The sequence below is a fragment of the Zootermopsis nevadensis genome, unplaced genomic scaffold, assembly GCF_977971745.1.
Source record: "Zootermopsis nevadensis isolate Lab colony 2312 unplaced genomic scaffold, Znev_1.0 Znev_ptg000045l, whole genome shotgun sequence".
NCBI lineage: Eukaryota > Metazoa > Arthropoda > Insecta > Blattodea > Termopsidae > Zootermopsis > Zootermopsis nevadensis.
Window position 1 is genome coordinate 2,998,539 of NW_028259177.1, and position 18,335 is coordinate 3,016,873.

At 37.2% G+C, this 18,335-nt stretch overlaps 1 protein-coding gene across 11 annotated transcripts in view; it reads right to left on the reverse strand.

The window, feature by feature from the left end:
- Window positions 1-18,335, reverse strand: part of LOC147871651 (structural maintenance of chromosomes protein 6-like) — a 70,210-nt gene that overhangs the window by 5,592 nt on the left and 46,283 nt on the right. For 6 of the 11 annotated variants that reach the window (XM_087360473.1, XM_087360482.1, XM_087360474.1 and 3 more), the window contains 10 exons: window positions 14,274-14,426; window positions 10,974-11,167; window positions 8,641-8,800; window positions 8,014-8,209; window positions 7,298-7,456; window positions 6,479-6,639; window positions 4,629-4,718; window positions 4,142-4,327; window positions 3,198-3,317; window positions 2,474-2,626 (listed from right to left, as the gene is read on the reverse strand). In XM_087360473.1, the coding sequence (XP_087216599.1) occupies window positions 2,618-2,626; window positions 3,198-3,317; window positions 4,142-4,327; window positions 4,629-4,718; window positions 6,479-6,639; window positions 7,298-7,456; window positions 8,014-8,209; window positions 8,641-8,787 (1,068 nt within the window). In that variant the 5' untranslated portion in view covers window positions 8,788-8,800; window positions 10,974-11,167; window positions 14,274-14,426 and the 3' untranslated portion in view covers window positions 2,474-2,617. Of the gene's footprint in view, window positions 1-2,473; window positions 2,627-3,197; window positions 3,318-4,141; window positions 4,328-4,628; window positions 4,719-6,478; window positions 6,640-7,297; window positions 7,457-8,013; window positions 8,210-8,640; window positions 8,801-10,973; window positions 13,208-14,273; window positions 14,427-15,448; window positions 15,658-18,335 lie in introns of those variants that run through there. The other 5 variants (XM_087360480.1, XM_087360483.1, XM_087360475.1 and 2 more) reach the window with 5 other exon arrangements.

Here is an 18,335-nt window from a genome sequence, read left to right on the forward strand (position 1 = left end):
GAGAAACCGGGGAAGCCCCCGGAGGAAAACTTCGTGATACCTAGACCACGGTCTTGCCCAACACAAGTTATAAATCTGAGCACCACCGGGAATTGAACCCGGGACCCCAGGATTACAAGGCTAGTGTTCTGACCACTAGACCACTGTGGCGGTCGTTTATGAGATTACGACAGCAGAATTCAAGTCTGAGGATAGGCACAGACAAGTTCCCCAAAAGGGGTCCACTTACCTAGCTTTGAGAGTGTACGATGATGGTATTTATGCTGTTCAGAGGCATGGACAAAGGGGGTCGGTGGCTCCTTCTTAGTTATCTGAGAATGGGGCTCTCCTTCCTACAGATTAACTAGCATCACAGCAAACTGGGCACTCATAAACTCAGTGAAGAATTGACTGCAGAGCATACAAGTATATCTCTGACACAGCAGCCATGATATTTACTGTACTTCTATAGGAAGATCCATTTATATACCTGACTCAACACCAATGGCAAGGGTGTTCTGCATACTTGCTCTGTGACTCAATCAAACTGCTGCTGTCTATGTTGGCAGACATAATTAACTACTGCAGGGAAAGGCAAATGGCCTTATTAATCACAACAAGTAACATAGAGAAGTTTGGTCACCAATCCTAGAGCACTACTGGAATACCCAGAATCCAAAAATTTACAAATATTAAATCAAGGAGAAAGGTTCACCTTCCTCAGCAATAGAATGCAGGAAATAATAGATTTTAATCCATGTGAGATAAATGGATGGTGTCTCAGAACCGTCTTTATCATGTCATACGCATATCATCTTTAATCTCAAGGAGTAGGTGAACTACAGAAATTCACAGACCACCTGATGGGCCTCCTATTGGGAGGAACTACAGTCGGTTTCTTGGTCACTCTGGTATTCTGGAGGGTACTGCAATAGCTGTGGAGTTTCTTCAGGAAGCCATTCTCTCTTCATATGAAAATAACCATCCCTTATCAGACCACCAAAAGGCAAGACAAAGGTTTCCTGTTGCAGAGGTCTATTTGGCACTAAAAACAAAAGATCTTCTGTCGTGGTATCAATGACACTCCACAAAATGCTCATTAAGCAATGCAGAGACACATATGGGCCTTCTTTGCTTCCTTCCAGTGAAATGCTGGAGACTGATTTCCCTGTCTCTGAAGTGTTAAATGAGGAAAAGACTGCATGGTAATAACATTCCACATGCACAATAAAAGTAAAGCCATCCCATTATACGCCATGTAGGTCGTTTGTGGGAAGTGGAGGTATAGCTCCTAATTCTTGACCTCAGCACTAGATGAGGGTGAGTGGTCAGTATCACGACCCAGTCACATCACACTCCGAGGAAGGGACCCCAGTACCCATTGGATACGAGTCTGGATGCAGAGGCTAGAGGACAAAATTTCAGTTGTCCAGCCCGTAACTAGTCACAGCTCATTCCATATGAACAATGACAAAGCAAAAGCTATTTAAGGCAATGCCAATTGTGATCTTCTGGGTTGTGATCCCATACAGCAAGTTTTTACCAACATTTTGGAAATGTTCATATAGTCTCCATAATCAGGGTTGATACAAAACTAGTTGTTTGACTCTGCATAGTGTTGCCTAACTGTAGAGGTTAACAATATCAACTTTCAGGTTATCACTGTAGTAAAGATATTGACTGTGGGTATGCAAGTTACAATGCAGGGGCTGTACTGAAATACTGGATTTGTGCCCATTATAATTGTTAATAATACTGACATATTTAAGACAAGATGCAGCATACCAATTTACTGTTAATCTGAATCAAAGCACTGCTCTGAGATATATTAAGTAATTTCTTAGTAGGATTTGAGGTTCTAATGGCAGTGTGAACAAAAATAGTTATCTTCTGGGTTGTAGCACTGTGTAGTCAGGTAGACATTTACCAACGTTTCAGAGGTCATACTCCATTCACGGTCCAGCTCCTATAAACAGCACCACTCACCCAACTGGCACATTCATCGCCCTGATGACGGAGGCAGTATGACCTCTGAAACGTTGGTTAACATCGACCAGACTACACAGCGTAACAACCCAGAAGACAGAAATCTTCATACTCATCGCCCTGATGACGGAGGCAGTATGACCTCTGAAACGTTGGTTAACATCGACCAGACTACACAGCGTAACAACCCAGAAGACAGAAATCTTCATACTCATCGCCCTGATGATGGAGGCAGTATGACCTCTGAAACGTTGGTTAACATCGACCAGACTACAAAGCGCAACAACCCAGAAGACAGAAATCTTCATACTCATCGCCCTGATGACGGAGGCAGTATGACCTCCGAAACGTTGGTTAACATCGACCAGACTACACAGCGCAACAACCCAGAAGACAGATATCTTCATACTCATCGCCCTGATGATGGAGGCAGTATGACCTCTGAAACGTTGGTTAACATCGACCAGACTACACAGCGCAACAACCCAGAAGACAGAAATTTTCATACTCATCGCCCTGATGACGGAGGCAGTATGACCTCCGAAACGTTGGTTAACATCGACCAGACTACTGAGCGCAACAACCCAGAAGACAGAAATCTTCAAGATACAAGCTCCTTCTTCTTCACTGTGTATTATTACCCCTGCATAGATCATCCATCCTGTAAATAAAAATAATATATTATGATATTAAAAGGAAACACTGTCTTATAGTTAAGCAGTGTTATTCTACTGACGAAATAAGCAACAGAAACATGTGAACTATCTATTTGTTAGCTAAACAACCAAATCATGCACACAGCAAGTGCTGGCACACAATATAAAAAAAACAGACTAGAATTGTATTCTCGTGAGCCTACTGACAAGGCAACACTTTTAATGCTGCAGAAGTTAACTATTAATCTGTATTTCATGATAACAGGTACACAAACTTAGTCGGTAAACAACGAACTTTTAAAACTCTTAAAATGGCATTGCAGGGGCTGGAAAAGATTTACCACTCACAGAATAGCAAGTATAATTTATGCAATATAAAGCATTAATGTGCACACATGCAGGCACACGTATGCGCACACACAACATCCTATCCAACTTCAAACTTTTCACCAAATGTAACAGCAAAAAAGATTAAATATTCCAAGAACCCTCCAACCCAACCAGACACTGAAGATGAACGTGGTTGATACAGAGAAGAGGCTTAGTATTCTATCTTGCTCTTAGTTTATTTAGTACCTGTGTATTGTAACATCCCCATGGGACTGAATGGCGGATACGCGTTGTGCGAGGAAGATAAACTGGAAGTCTGTCTTCTGTCGGGGATGGTTCGATGATCCTTTGGTGATTCATCATATCCTGAAATATAAAATATTTAACTAAAGAAGCAACAAAAACCTTAAAACAAGGACTTACAAAATCACCTATGAAATGCCAATGTAAGGATAACATTTATACAAAGCCTACTCTGCTTCCTATAAATCATGTGGCCTATTTATTCGTTCTACGTGTCGTCTGGTGACGGTGTACCTTACAGTTCTCATACAATTTACTCTGAATACCATGCATGGCACAGGTCATATTTGAGGATTATGTCTACGATACCTCAGTCTTTGTGGAAATCACTATATTAAAATTAAAATTAAAATATGGTGTACACAGTCACACGCTAAAGTTAGAAATGTATTCCGACTATGAATTTGTGACTCATGAATTCAGAGTGAAAAGCAAACTAGAAGGGATTTATGTACAATGATTCTGTCAAAATAAATACATTAACATCATCACACAATTCTGTTGGCCATACACATTTGAAAATATGCAAAATACTGGGCAAATAAATTGTAAAATATGGTACAAAAATCGATAAGGTGTAACATATACAGAAGAAGAATGCAGACCAGATACAGCGCAGAATTGAAACAAACAAGGCAGAGTTACAAGGGAACCAGGGAGATGCTGGCAAGGTGATGAGGCTGATAAAGGCATTAAGATACTTAATCCATGAAGACGAGAAGGTATAAATGAATGAGAAAATGAAAGCCACAAACAATCATTCAAGGCAGAATTGGCACAATGCCTGTACCAAGTACCACAAACTAATTTCTAGGTAACAGGAAACAAGAACAAAAGGATTTGCCAAGTCCTATTTCTCACTGTATTGTACTCTTTGCTGCTCTTACCGCAGAGAAATAAAATCCATCCAAGATATAGAAAGGTGGCTTAATAGCTTCCCAAAGGGCCATGATTAAACAAACAATGGCGTATGAACAATCTCCTGTAGGCATGATGTCTTCTACATGAGGGTCATTCATAGATGACACTTTCACTTCCAACGTCTGTTTTTGGTGATCAATCTTAATTTCACCCTGCAATCAACATTTGCCAAAATCAAAGTCTCTGAGGAGACACAAACACATTACAAATTAAAAACATAGTTAACAGAACACATAAGAGGCCACAAACATCAAACATCTGGTTCAGCTTTCACTGTCAAACCCCAAACACTTTTGCCTACATACGATTTAATTTACTTCTATTAATTTTTCACTTAAAATTAAATATCATCCCACCACACGTCTGACAATACGTTGGATTTGAGAGAGACTACTTGTCCATAAAACAGAAAATTTGAGAACTACTGTTTTAGAGAAATGTTCTGATTCTTACTTTGCGTCCGCACCCTTGGAGCAAACTCTCGAAAAGGGACTTCACTTGCAAATCAATCATATCACGTGGTTCGATCATGTTTTCTAGATCCTGAAACATACAAAACAGAAACTAAATAACCACAGAAGAAACAGTTCAAATTCCTATAAAATTAGACAACAGCTACTACAGTCTTCAAAAACGCAACTCAAAATACCTGGTAGGGCAGGAGTACCTGAACAGCTGCATTTTCACCTTATCCAGCGAAAAATTATTAGCCACAGCTACTAGGATTCATACTACTCACGTAACAAATATCAACAATTCAGAGGAACATACTGCCTCGATATTTTCAGCCCTAAAGATGGAAGCAGGACGTTCCTCAGGAATGTTGGTATTTACATACAAATCCACATGGATTTACAACCCACAAGACCAATATTTACGGATTAACAACAACGGCTTCATGAATTCATATTTAACAACTTAACAAATGTTTAACAAGCTAAGAAATGTATGCACAGCATAACAGTGATGGTCCAATGTCTGTGATGTCAGTTGTCTGGAATCAGTAACAATTGATCCATAACCACTGTGCCCCTGCCAGCAGCTTCCAAAGTCTGATTTCTCACTCAAATGAAAGTAGCATTTTTTAAAAAATGTGCATTTCTCATTTATAGTACCACACCAAAGGAGTTGCACAGAAGTGGCACTTAATCATTGATTGCAAATGACACCGAGTTTATTACTTTCACTTACATCAAAACTTGATGTAGCAACTTCCAGTACAAAATTTACAAGTGTAACTCATACTATTACAAAGATTTAACAAAATGTAAGCAAGCACGATAAATACGAAGTTGATGCAATGTTGCAATGTGTAGTCTGGTTGAAACTCGCCTACATCGCAGAGGCGCTTAATGCCTCCGAAACGTTGGTAAAATTTCTACCATAACCTAGAGGACAAGTCACCTGATTTCTTGCTGCTTGCACATTACAATCTGCACAAATATAAAACATTCAAATACAATCTTATTCTTCTTCAGTTGGTGGACCCTGGCTTCCTTACATACAATACAAAATTTCCCTGCCTTCTTTTACTTCCCCTGAGTATTACAATTTTTAATAGTAAATGAGTAGTAATTTTTCTGGAATAAACACAGCATAAAACAAACAACCATTGCAGCAGTGTAGTTACCATGTGCTTTATACACAGGAGGTCCCTGGTTCAAATTTCAGCCTGGAGACCTATTATCCTGAGACTTCCCTCAGTCCCTCCAGGCACATCCTGGGTCAGTACCTTAAATTACCATCCATTATATATCATCTAATGCCATAAAGTCTTAACTAGTAGCTAATGACAGTGGCGAAAAATAAACCACAAACAAATAAAAATATAATTTTCAAAGCAAGCGACTTCCACAAAATCCGTCGCCAACGGCGTATTTCCTGAAAGGATAAACAGAAAGTGGGGATGAAGTTCGAGTTTCTCACAGAGAACAGGTGAGTATCAAAGTCATGGAAGAACATATTTCCTCCAGTATGTTCCTCCGAGACAAAGGTACCCACATGGCATTACAACTAGCAAGATCAACATCGACAGAAAATTGGGATCTCAAGCCAAGTTAATTGTAAATTTGTCTGAATAAAATGAAACTGGTACTGCTGTTCAGTCTGATATGCATTCACTACAGCGCAGATGCAAATAAGTGCATTACACAATTTAATCATTTAAAGAGAAAATGACAGCCATCTGAATTGTAAAAAAGGTTGTAACATAAAACTCATTCTATTGTAAACATTAATCAACATTTGAACAGAATAACAACCTCTTTCTTAGAGTTTAAAATGGTAGCGACCTTTCGTCCTACCTTCCTTGCTTCCATAAAGAATTTGTACTTCTGAGAACTGCTACTGTTTAGGAATTCCCGGACATCTTCCCGATTCAGAATTGTTACGGGATTGTCAATTTGTATGTTGAATGCTGAAACAATTTTGTCCAGTTCTTCTTTTTTCCTGGAAATTACTTCACCTGCAACAGGAAACAAGTGAGAAATGATATACACAGTAATGTAACCCACTGACCCAAATGTGATCAACTGCTACTCCAAACAAACTATTTCATTGAGACGGTCGGGACCTGGTGCCAATTTAACGAAGATGAAAGGATAGGCAATGTGCCACTTACAGAAATCTTCAATATTTAAAAGCTGTAAATTTTGTAATATAGTAGAGTCAATCGAGACTATTAGTTTGAATGGAGTACAGTACATAAATTTTGTAAATCAACCTTCACCCAAGTTATTAATTCAATACATCAAGTAACGTGAGTTGAAATAAACTGAAACTTCCTATATAATGCTGTATATGGAGGAAGACCAACAGGACTCTCAGAAAAGAAGAAGCCTGATATGACACTTTTACGCAATTTCAGTAAAATGGGCCTGAAATCTGCGCATCTTTTTAAACAGCCAAAAATAGAACATATTTGAAACAAATATGATGAAACAGACATTTACACATAATCAGTGTGCATGGTAAAATGCCATCTTAAAACACATATACAATCAGGAAGGGGACAAGTCATATTTTATTTATAAAAAACTAATTGTTTAAAGATAACAAATTTCTTGTTGAGAGCATCCAATATCTGAGATGAAGGAAAAGCAGAGGGAAAGAAAGCCCAGTACCTTCTTCTGACTTTATTCCGTATGTGCCGCGACCAGTTGCATCGAAGCGTCTCCTTACAATTATATGGACACCATATTGTTCTCTCTCGTAATTAAGGTGACCAGTATTCTTCAATGTCACTTCGATGGTAGCAGTGACGTTACCCTTCTTTATAAATTCTGGAAGAAACAGGAACAATTCTAAAATTCTGATACACACACTTAATCTTCCTTCCAATATCATATGAAATAAAATTAAAGTTTTGGACCAAATCCACTGTTCATTCAGTATTAGGTTAACTGAGAGGATCCTTCGCAATTCTCATGTTCTCTAATTCAGTCATTTGGGCTTGATGATATTAAACATCACGATCTTACAAAATTTACTTAATGGGTTGGCAATAAATACCATGGTATAATTTTTTTCATCAGTGCAGGAATGGTAAGTCATGGTAGGAGAATATCCAGCGCACAATATGCTGGATCTTCTCTGCCCCCTGAGTTACCAAGCTCACACACGTACACACTATGAATTATTTTATATAATCAGATTAAAGAAATTTAAAAACATAAATAATATGTACTGGGAAATTAGTTTTAAGGGAAGATAAGAGATGACAAATTTCAGTTCATTACCTGTGTAGACTGTACACTCAGACTTTTCAGACTGGACTAAATTCAAGCTAGATAAGCAAAGACCAAACCTATGACCTTAGCAACTTGTTACAATATGTTACCTTTCAAAGAGGTTCCTCTCTTAATAGCTCTTGGGTTACCTCCCAAACCAAGTACAAGAGCATAAACTACTGCAGTCTTGCCACTGCCATTCTTCCCAAAAACAAAATTACCTCTTCCGTTCAGACGAACCTCCAAGGATGAGTGGCACATGAAATTTGTTATGTATATTTTTTCAATGATCCCAGATTTTGGTTCCTGTAATGTCAATATTCTTTTAAAATAAAATTGCAGTAAACTCTACAAATGAGGCAAACTTGTCCCTGAGCACCAGAACCATGCTAGTTCAGTTGCAACACATCAATCACATCTATAATAATCAATCTTCAGGGGCTCCTATAATGTACAAAGTTCCACACTTTTCTGTCAATTCATGACACACAGATTGAAACTTCAATCTGCAGTACAACAAAAGTGGAACTCCAAGATCCAAATTCTTAAAATGTTCACACATGAATACACGACTTAGAAGAAACCCAGGCACCAAAACAAATATTTAGTAACACGGCAACCTGGTACATATTATAATTTATGCTCTGCGTGTGTAATCATGTGCCTATAAATAAGGACTCATATACAGTATATATTCACGCATGTACGCCCACACACACCAGTTACATAGAACTCACATTTGAGGGGTGTCCACTAGAACTGGATTCGTCTCCGTCATCATCTCTTCGGAATTTAGAGGTGCTCGGTGCATCGTCTGATTCTCGAACTCGCTCATCTCGACTGCCAGAGTTCTTTTGTTCAAGTGAAGCTCCTTTCACATTCATTTTTAAAGATGACCTACAGAATCAGAAACATGTGAGAACTACATCTTTACTTCTTAGATAATTTCATAAAAATGTAACAAACTTAATTTCACAGACTTCAACACAACTTGCATGCATAATACCTGTCTCATATAAACCGTACTTCTTGAATGAATTATCCTAGAAATAAGATAGAACTTTCTTTCTGCTGTTACGTCCTCCCTTACATCCACACTAAGTAACCACATCTAAACAATTACTCATAAAACACACAAAATATGTAGCTTAAACTGAAATTTTAAATATTTCACGATACTGTATCACATCACTACTCGCTTACACAGGCCCACCTGACTCAATTCTCATTCAGCTAGACACTAGATGTACGTAATTTTTAATAGGTCTTATTTCATAAGGAATTCAAGAATAAACAAATATGCAATTTCTACATTTACTTCTAGTCAATCAACAAAATCTGGACATGTGAAGGCCAGAGTGAGCGAGCAATTTCGCATGAGATACGGGTCAAATGCCATTTTTAGATCAATGAAATCTAAAATCCTACAATGAGCTGCGTTTATGGCTTGAAATAGAAATCTAAGGAATTCACACTGAATTTCTTGGTAAACATCAATTTGGAAGGCACGTACTTGGAGGAGCTGGTAATTATATAATTCCCCGTGTTACATGAAAACCGAAAGTTTACTGGTGTTCGCTCGACTCGCCACCAAAGTCAATTTCCATTTATGCCTGTGTCCTGCCAGTGGTCTCCTTACTTCAAACATGAGGTACACATTTCATATACCTCCAATGCGCGCTACATGTCTCCTCCATCAAGCCCTCCTAGATTTTATTATCGTAACAATATTTTTGAATAAGCTGGATACTACGTGCAGAACGTAAAGCCTTTGTGTTTGCATTTCTGTACAAAAAGTGCTCAAAATCGTTTATATCGAGGGGAAAGTATGGAATTTGACATAAACCGACCAGTCCAAAAAGGAATATTAATTAACAAGAAACAGAACAAGGGGAAACAAATTACAAAATATTCTATCAACTGGTTTCAAGGCACACATTTCTTTCTACTCGGATCCCAAATACATCCATCCACACTCAATTCGACTCGAATGTAGAGAAGTTTACACAGCCCTGTTTTAGTTGCAAAGAATAACGACATACTAGGTCTCTCTTCACACACGAACATGTTTTGGTCATTTAAAATTACGTAACTTCAGTATCGCAAACCAGACAGCGTCGAATGACAGAATAATTAGTTAATAATTAACCGGAAAGTATTCAGGATGGACGGCCAGTGGCGTAGTTTAAGGTACCATCCAGGCATCTTCCTGGAGATACTGAGGAAAATCATGAAATACCTCCATCAGAAAACACGGTCTTTGGGCTGAGAACAGAGCCTCACAAATACGAAACCCGAACTGTAATTATGTGACTGCGATGATGTTCTTTGTCACTGAACAAGTAGACCTATTTTCTATACGTGTTTGAGGATTCTTACGTTAGTTAGGGAAAATTGACTGCATAAAAACGTAACAAATGGCTGCTCAGTCAATATGTTCTTGAAGAAAGGTACATTTATCATTAATTATATTACAAAAATAACGTTATATAAATCAATAATGGACTGAATCGTTTCCTTGGCTTTATAAACTCGTCATTAAAGAAAAACTAAGATGATTTTGGTATGATCTGAGTTCCCCACAGCGACGAGTATGATGATGGGGGCACAAGGATCTGAAACGGCGGTCAATATCTACCAAACTATAAACGGCTTCCGTACAGACTAAACTTTTAGACGACTAATAGTGCCTTCCACTGACGTTAAATTGTTTCGACGGGTAAGATCGAGCGAGTTCACCCGGTGACTGCCACGACTGCACACTGGCCGGCAGAAAAGCAGCTCATTCATTACAATTGCAGTGCCTAATTGGGCACCTACAAATACAAATTAGAGAAAAATCCGGGCCAGCCTTGTGACATATTCTGGCCTCCTGACGATAACTGACAGATACAATGACCTGAATGTTAACGCCATCCGCAAGTTAAATATGAACTCGGACACGCTGTCAAAAATGTATCCCCTTTTAAACCGTTGCTCTAACACTTTTAAGTTTTTCATTCGGGCTACTACGGCAACCGCTGCTCGTTGTTGTCCCCATTTTAAAGAAGAACAATTAGGATTCTCTTACCTCGAATGTGACTCCGATGCAGTTCGAAGAGCCTCACACAACAGTTAAATGGAGTATTCTAATTGTGACTGCGCGTGGTACGTGCAGCGCGTCCTTCGTTCGCGGATGAAAACGGCACCTGATGTGGAGGGCAGCTGCTAATACTTTAAAGGTTGCTGTGTATGCGAGTGGAAATGTATATGGATTCTGAAAGACTAAATATAATTAATTCATCAACACAAATTACAGGACAGAATTTAGCAATTAGTAAAACTCTTACTGGTGATAAGTGTAAAAGTTTCAACCTGTAGTTAATATCACCTTAGCTGTACACACAGCCACGTTGTTCACGATCTCGCAGTTTAACAGCTTTCAGTAGAGGGACAAAATGTTTGGTACTGGTGAACAGTTGTAATTACAACTAATACTTTTGCTGCAATGTCACTGACGATTAAAAAAACTGGCACAAGAACAAATATAAATAAAAGCTTTCTTACTCAGACTAGTGACAGAGTCCTCAAGCAATACGGTACGATCCCTAACCCACAAAGCAAGATGCAATCAAGCCATGGCCAGTGCATGCCTTTCAAATTCCAATGCAATGCCAAATGTAGCATGACTTTCAATAAAAGATAATCATCACAAGGCACAGTAAGTGTGATCCCAAAATCCTAACAAGCTGTCATTTTATACTAAAACACATAAGCTCCATTAGTCCCTCATGCTATTATCATTAAAGAAAAAAGTAACCATATTTATTCCTCTGTTACTTTAATAATGCTTTGTCATTCCCGAGGAACACTTATCATAAACTGGCAGGAACATCGTAAATTATAAATTGTAAAGAATACAGCAATACCCAGAGGAACTGAGGAAAATAATGAAAACTGAAAAGTTTGGGTATCAGATTTGAATCCTGAGACTATGGTGAACTGGAAAGAGAGTAAAACAAAGCAACTGTGGCATATTTCGTTCGAATGATGAGAAAACCTCAGTCTTGACACCTGTAACCAATTTCAGGATGTCAGCCACATATAGCGGTATAAATTTTTCCTATTAATTACAGTTAATACATTCATTCATCAATTTTTAAAGGCAGATATTCCTTTTTTATTGCTACATATGTAAAAATGAATTTCATACTCATTTAGAGAAAAATTATTATCGATATGGTAACGTGATACATTCACATACTAAATAAAACCTACAATTAAATATGTAATACATACACATTTAATAAAATGAACACTGCTGATTTGATACTAATTAAAACAAATTATATAAACAACAAAATTGTTATTCTTTAACCCACTGCTCCTCAGACTGTACAAGAAGAAAAACACAGTGAAATGTCACCTGTAATTTTAAACTGGGTTTAAGGCCCCACAAACTACTGTTTAAAATGTTTAAAAATAAATTTAAATGGTGGCATTTGACATCAATATATGACGATTCACTTGTGGTTACAAGTCGATTGCTGAGGTACCAACTGAGAAGCTACAGAATTAAATATGCTATCTTGTTATTTCTGTTTCATAGAGATCCTTGTAACAGCAAAGAGCATTCTCAGATTTTTTTGTTCAATATTTGGACCAAATACGTATGCTGCAGGACCCTTGTAAGGGGGGGAGACATTTAGACAGGGGTAGGGATGATTTGACTGAAGAGTATCAATGGGATTAGCAGAGCAAGGTATTGTATCACCTGCCTGGAAAGAGTAGTAAACTATAGCACGTCCCACAGTACTGCAGTATGATACAGCTTGCTTTTATGATATATAATGAGTTCAATTTCTTCCCAATAAAAAATGACAATCTCATAAACTCGTGGGTATTTTAAGTAGAGCTGAAGTCTGAACTTCATTCCCTCAAATATATACACAGAGTCATAATGATATAAACAGGGGCATTTTAAACTGCCTTTAGACTGTTTTGTCTGATTTTGACATTCTGCAAGAAAACAAAATTCCTTTTAATTATTCCAAATTGTTTGAAAATTTCAAGTGAATCTTAGTTAGAGAATCCTTTCCTTAAAGTGGATGATTAGGTTAAAAATTAATCTTCGACGTACTGTCAAGCCTTAGAAGCATTTTGGACATACACAGTGCTATTTGTCTGAATATATAAACATTATAACAATATCATGACACAACAGGACCATATAGTCCTATTCAACCAACCACACACACACAAATTAATGGGACACTCAACCCTTAAAGCTTAGGAACATTTGTTCACACAGATCAACGCTTATATCTTCCAGTAACCGAGACCTTCAACAAAATGATGGACACCAAGAGAATTCAATGGATGTCATGGTATTGGCCAAATTTTATTTTAGATTTTAATTGCATTATTCTTATTACCAGCTGCCATACTGCCACATCAAGCTGGTTCAATTTCACTGTCAAATGAGATTACTTCATCAGAGACACTCTTCAAAATTAGATGTTCTCTATTTCGTTCCTCATGTTTCAACTAAACGTAACTTCAATACATATGTCAGTTTCTGTAAACATACGACGTAGGTCATTTACAGTATTCAAACTTCCAAAACAACAAAAATCACGCAACTACAAACAATGAATGAAGTATTATTTGTTGTGGCAACATTGCGTGTTTCATCTAGCTTACATTCAGATGTCACTGACAAGACTTCATCCCCATGTGATCTTTTGGTAAAAATAACCTTCATAGGGTTGGTAATCTTAATTTCAATTTCGGAGTTGTGTGTGTGTTTGCTTACAGTTCAAAAAAAATATATTCTAATTCATATGAAATTTTAAGTGCTTCTTCCTGGAAACCAAGAAGATATTTTAGAAAAGTCAAAAACTCAGTCCTGAATTTGAGTGCTGGTGATGGTGATTCCTGTTGCTTGGAAACTACACATGAAAGGACAGTGCCATGACCGAAATTGCTTTTTTCAATGTGCAGACCACAGTAAAAATGGCTGCAACTCCAAAAACAGAGATACGGGTGAGAAATGGCCAATGAATTTTGCTTACAAAACATCTTGTTCATGCTCATAAGGTTCTTTTACATGCCATAAAACTATGACATGAGACCGCCGGCTTTACTTCCCCTCTGAAGGAAGTTTTATCATCCTTAAAAGTCCACCGACCTCGGCTGGGTTTGAACCCGTGAACCTTGGGTCCAGTGGCGAAAACGCTAACCACAAGTCCACTGAGGGCAACTTAAAAGTACAATAGTCAAAACAAACAGGTAAGCAGATTAATACAGAGCAATCACATTATTACACATTATCAGACTTTCATTTCATCATGCTGACTTAAGAAGTAAGTAATGAATTCCCTATTTCTACCTGCTGACTCAGACGACTCCACCTTGATGTAATAGCCTCCACATCTGATTTCACTGTCTGTGACATGATGCCATCATCCACAAAATGACGTCCAATATCCTGGATCTTGGCCAGGCGAGCTTCTGGATGATTTCGAATGTAGTTTTCAACGTCCTTCAAAAGAATTGCTAAATCATTTACTTTCACAAAACATAAATGTAGCTATGGTGACTTCGAAAGCGATCCAGGAATGACACTTTTTAGGATATAAGCCAAAAGACCGATCATTTGCAGGAATTCCATAATCTTCAAACACAACTCCATATAAATTGTTTGTTCTTTAATGTGTTTACTCATCAAGGAGACGTGCAGAAGACTGAAATAAAAATGATAACCTTGCAAGCTATCCTGAAAGACCATTTCCTCAGAACTCACTCTGATCCATAAATTTCAACAAGAGATGTGAAAAAAAATTAAAGCCAGTTCAGAACGTAACTGCTACATAGCCTGCAGATATGGAGTCTTCTCAAAGGTTTCAAACTCAGTTATTCTGACCGAGGATTTTTGTGGGGTCTCCTTAGTATTTTCACATAAATGCAAGAAAACTGCTCTAAAGTAGACTATCCCCTCAAAACTACCCTACTCCTATTCATTCAGTTACGAGGGAAAAAAAATATGTTAATGCCTGCACTCATCATCTTCACAGTAAATAGTCTACATGCATTATCCTCAGAAGATAAATTTCAGATTCACTGAATATGTAACATTTGAGGTTTCCACAGTGACAAATCCAAAGACAATGATCACTGGTAAACTTATACCAGACCACAGAAGACAGCCATCTTATGTCTGGTCATCTGACTAAGTGATTTCCCTAATCGCTTCTCTAGTTTGTCCAACCAATCCATTTCTTGGGCAACCAAAGCTGATTACGGAAAATTCTCATATTTTATTCAATTACAGAAATTTCAAAAAAACAAAAACAGATGATAGCTGAAAATAAACTATAAACTCTTGCCTGACTTACAACATGACGTAAAGTCACCTGGTAATTAAACAATATCTTACTATTAAATAACACACGTAACATTTATGCACACTGAGTGGAAACATAGTGAGTATGCATATACTGAAAAATGTGAAATGATTCAGCATCTGTGCATCAGTCACCAAGATCCAGTTATCATCTGACTTACTCATCACCCAGATGATGGAGGCTGCAAAGCATCTCAGCAATATTACGGTAAAATTAGGATGAGCGAAGAAACATAACCAGACTTTTCAGTAAGTTTGTTGAAGGAATCTGACTGATGAAGAAATGTGTGTCTTCCAAAACAATTCATTGAAGATGTCAATGGAAGCCCAGTGACACCAGAAACAAAAAGATCACAACATCAAAATGCTGATACGTTTTTCTAATTTCAACAGAAACATCCATTATAAAACTGTTAATATAAAAGTACACATATATAAACAGTTCTGTCAGTACAAAATTCCTCTGTTACGGATGATAACACAGTACAATCTGTTAAATCATTCTCCACAATTTTAAAATCGCAGGTTGTATCATTTAGAGGTTATGAATCTCGATGTAAGGTCATGTGTCGTACTTGCAATTTACATTTCTTAAAAACTAGCAGAACATATGAAATAAGCAATATTGCTATAGACATCTGCAACATTTCAGAAATATCTTTGATAGAAGAAACAATTAGCAGACCTCAAATAGGTAAGTTGTTTCAAAATTTCAAAAAAATAAAATGACTTTCATCGAAGATACTGAAATTTTACAGTCCAACAGTAAAGCAGATAAAAAGTTATACAAATTAGGGGACTTGTTTACAAATAAATCAGACATCTCACCAAATGTAAGTTAATAAGGATGGATTCTCATTCTGATACAAAATCTTAAGAACCGACATACTGCTGCAAAATTTGTGTCTCATCTGCTGACTTAGAAGCAGAAGTAGAGTCAAGTCGATATGTCGAAACTCCTGGAAAACTTCAGAAAGAACCTTATTTCCTTTCCAGTGATAAAACAATGGTTCATGGGTAACCCCAAAACAAATCTTCAAAATTAACAGGTCTAGTATGATGAATCATAGAAAAGGCCAGACGAGTTAACTCAAATGCAAGGAGCACGTAGAATGTCCTCCTCTTTTGATGTAAACAGAAATCTGTATTGGGAGTTTATTTCATATATAAGTTTTTCTAAATAAAATTTTGTGATTCCTTTCTTCACTCTGCTGTTTGTTCAGAAATTTCTGACAACCATTTCCGGCTGCTGTGCATTTCTTAACATATTCCTCCGCATCTAGTATTGCGCGACTTTTCGTTCTTCCAAAAACTCAATTTAGAATTCAAAGCGAAAAGGTTTCGATGACATCAATGAAATAAAGGGGACAATCATAGACTAGGTTTTTCAAAATTCCACAGCAACTTATGAAATTACAGAAGCTCGGTATTTGCTGTAACAGGTTTGAAAGGGTACTTCCAGACAGAACAGCATCAAATAGCCAATAAGTACTGAGATAAAATTTCAGTATGGAAATTTAACTTGTCACATCTCGTGACACTGGCTATTAATGAAACAATAGGAATGTGATTCATCACAGCAACTGCAGGATACAGAATGCTGGATCTTAAATGTAACAAAGATAATACAGAAGAACCAATAATAAATATGAGGACAACATGAAAACTATGAAAATATGCATGAGAACAGAATTCCAAAGCCACTTTATCAACATAAACCGAAGAGTACAACAATCCAGGAATGCCTGAAAAAAATATACAGAATAACTTTAATCCCTGTGCATGGGGCAGGCCAAAACTTAATCCATAATGTTGATGTTATTCGTGATGAGACGAAACACCTTCGAAAACCAACGATTATGAAATTCAAATTTTAGATCCTTCACAGTAACACATTCATAGAAACAGGCCAAATCTTTGGCAAGACGAGAGGACAGTGTTACTTTTGCCAACTTATTCCTGTCCGAAAAAACAAATAACAGTGTTCAAACATTTACCATACTATCCACATTCACATTCCCACAAAAAAAATCTTAAAGAAATTTCATTTTCAATCATCTGGAATAAATTCAGAGCCATGCGATTATAATAGAATTTGTCAGAATATGTAAAGTCATAAGGGGCATAATTTAAAGCTGACCAATTCATTAACGCTTCCCTTTCTCATCTATCTAAATGCTGCTCTACAAACACAGAAATATGGACAACTGTCCCTCCCCTAAACTCGATCGGAGGTTAATTTTTCAATTGCCCTCGTAAAATGATTTCAGTTTCCAGAGTCAGCATCAGAAGCAGGGGGTTTTGAATACAATTGATTTTACTGTTCAAAAATGTGTAGGTGAGAGCCATCTGCAAATCACTGCACGGCTACATAAAGAAAACAGAAAAGTAGGCTTTATGAGATGGTTCTTTATAATGAAAATCAAAGGTTCCTCAACAGCTTACTATGCTAATCATTCCACTACCAAAGGGCACAAGTGACTACTTTATTCCAGCAGAGTTATTAGGATGTCTTCCGACTACCCCTCCACACATGTGCAAATGTACAGAGGTTATATCAGTTATGGTTTCAGGTGGAGACAAACACATACGAAAAGTTAGTTGTATGATAAACAATAGATAAGTACAAGATTTTCATTTGAAAACCAAACACAAGAACACAGGAATACTTAGGAGGAAAGTACTGAAACATTAGGTGAGAATTAATTTTTCTGTAGCTTTCAGGTTGCCCATAATGTTACAGATATTGCAACACATCTACATTTCAAAATTTGGAACCTTCAACTATTTCCAATACTGAAAAAAAAATTTGAAGAAGTCTTCATACTTCCTGCTGTGAGAACCTCAAATCTTACAGAAAAAAATATGTAACTAAAATCTGGCACAGAAACAAGAAGCATGTTATTTTTATTTCCAATAATTTCTTAAAAACAATGAATAACAGTTCTAAATCAAACTATTTCAGTAAACAAAATGACCACATTAACTTAGATTGTAAGAAACAGCTGATTCCCTCACGCACTGAGTTAGCGATGCACAATCACTTAC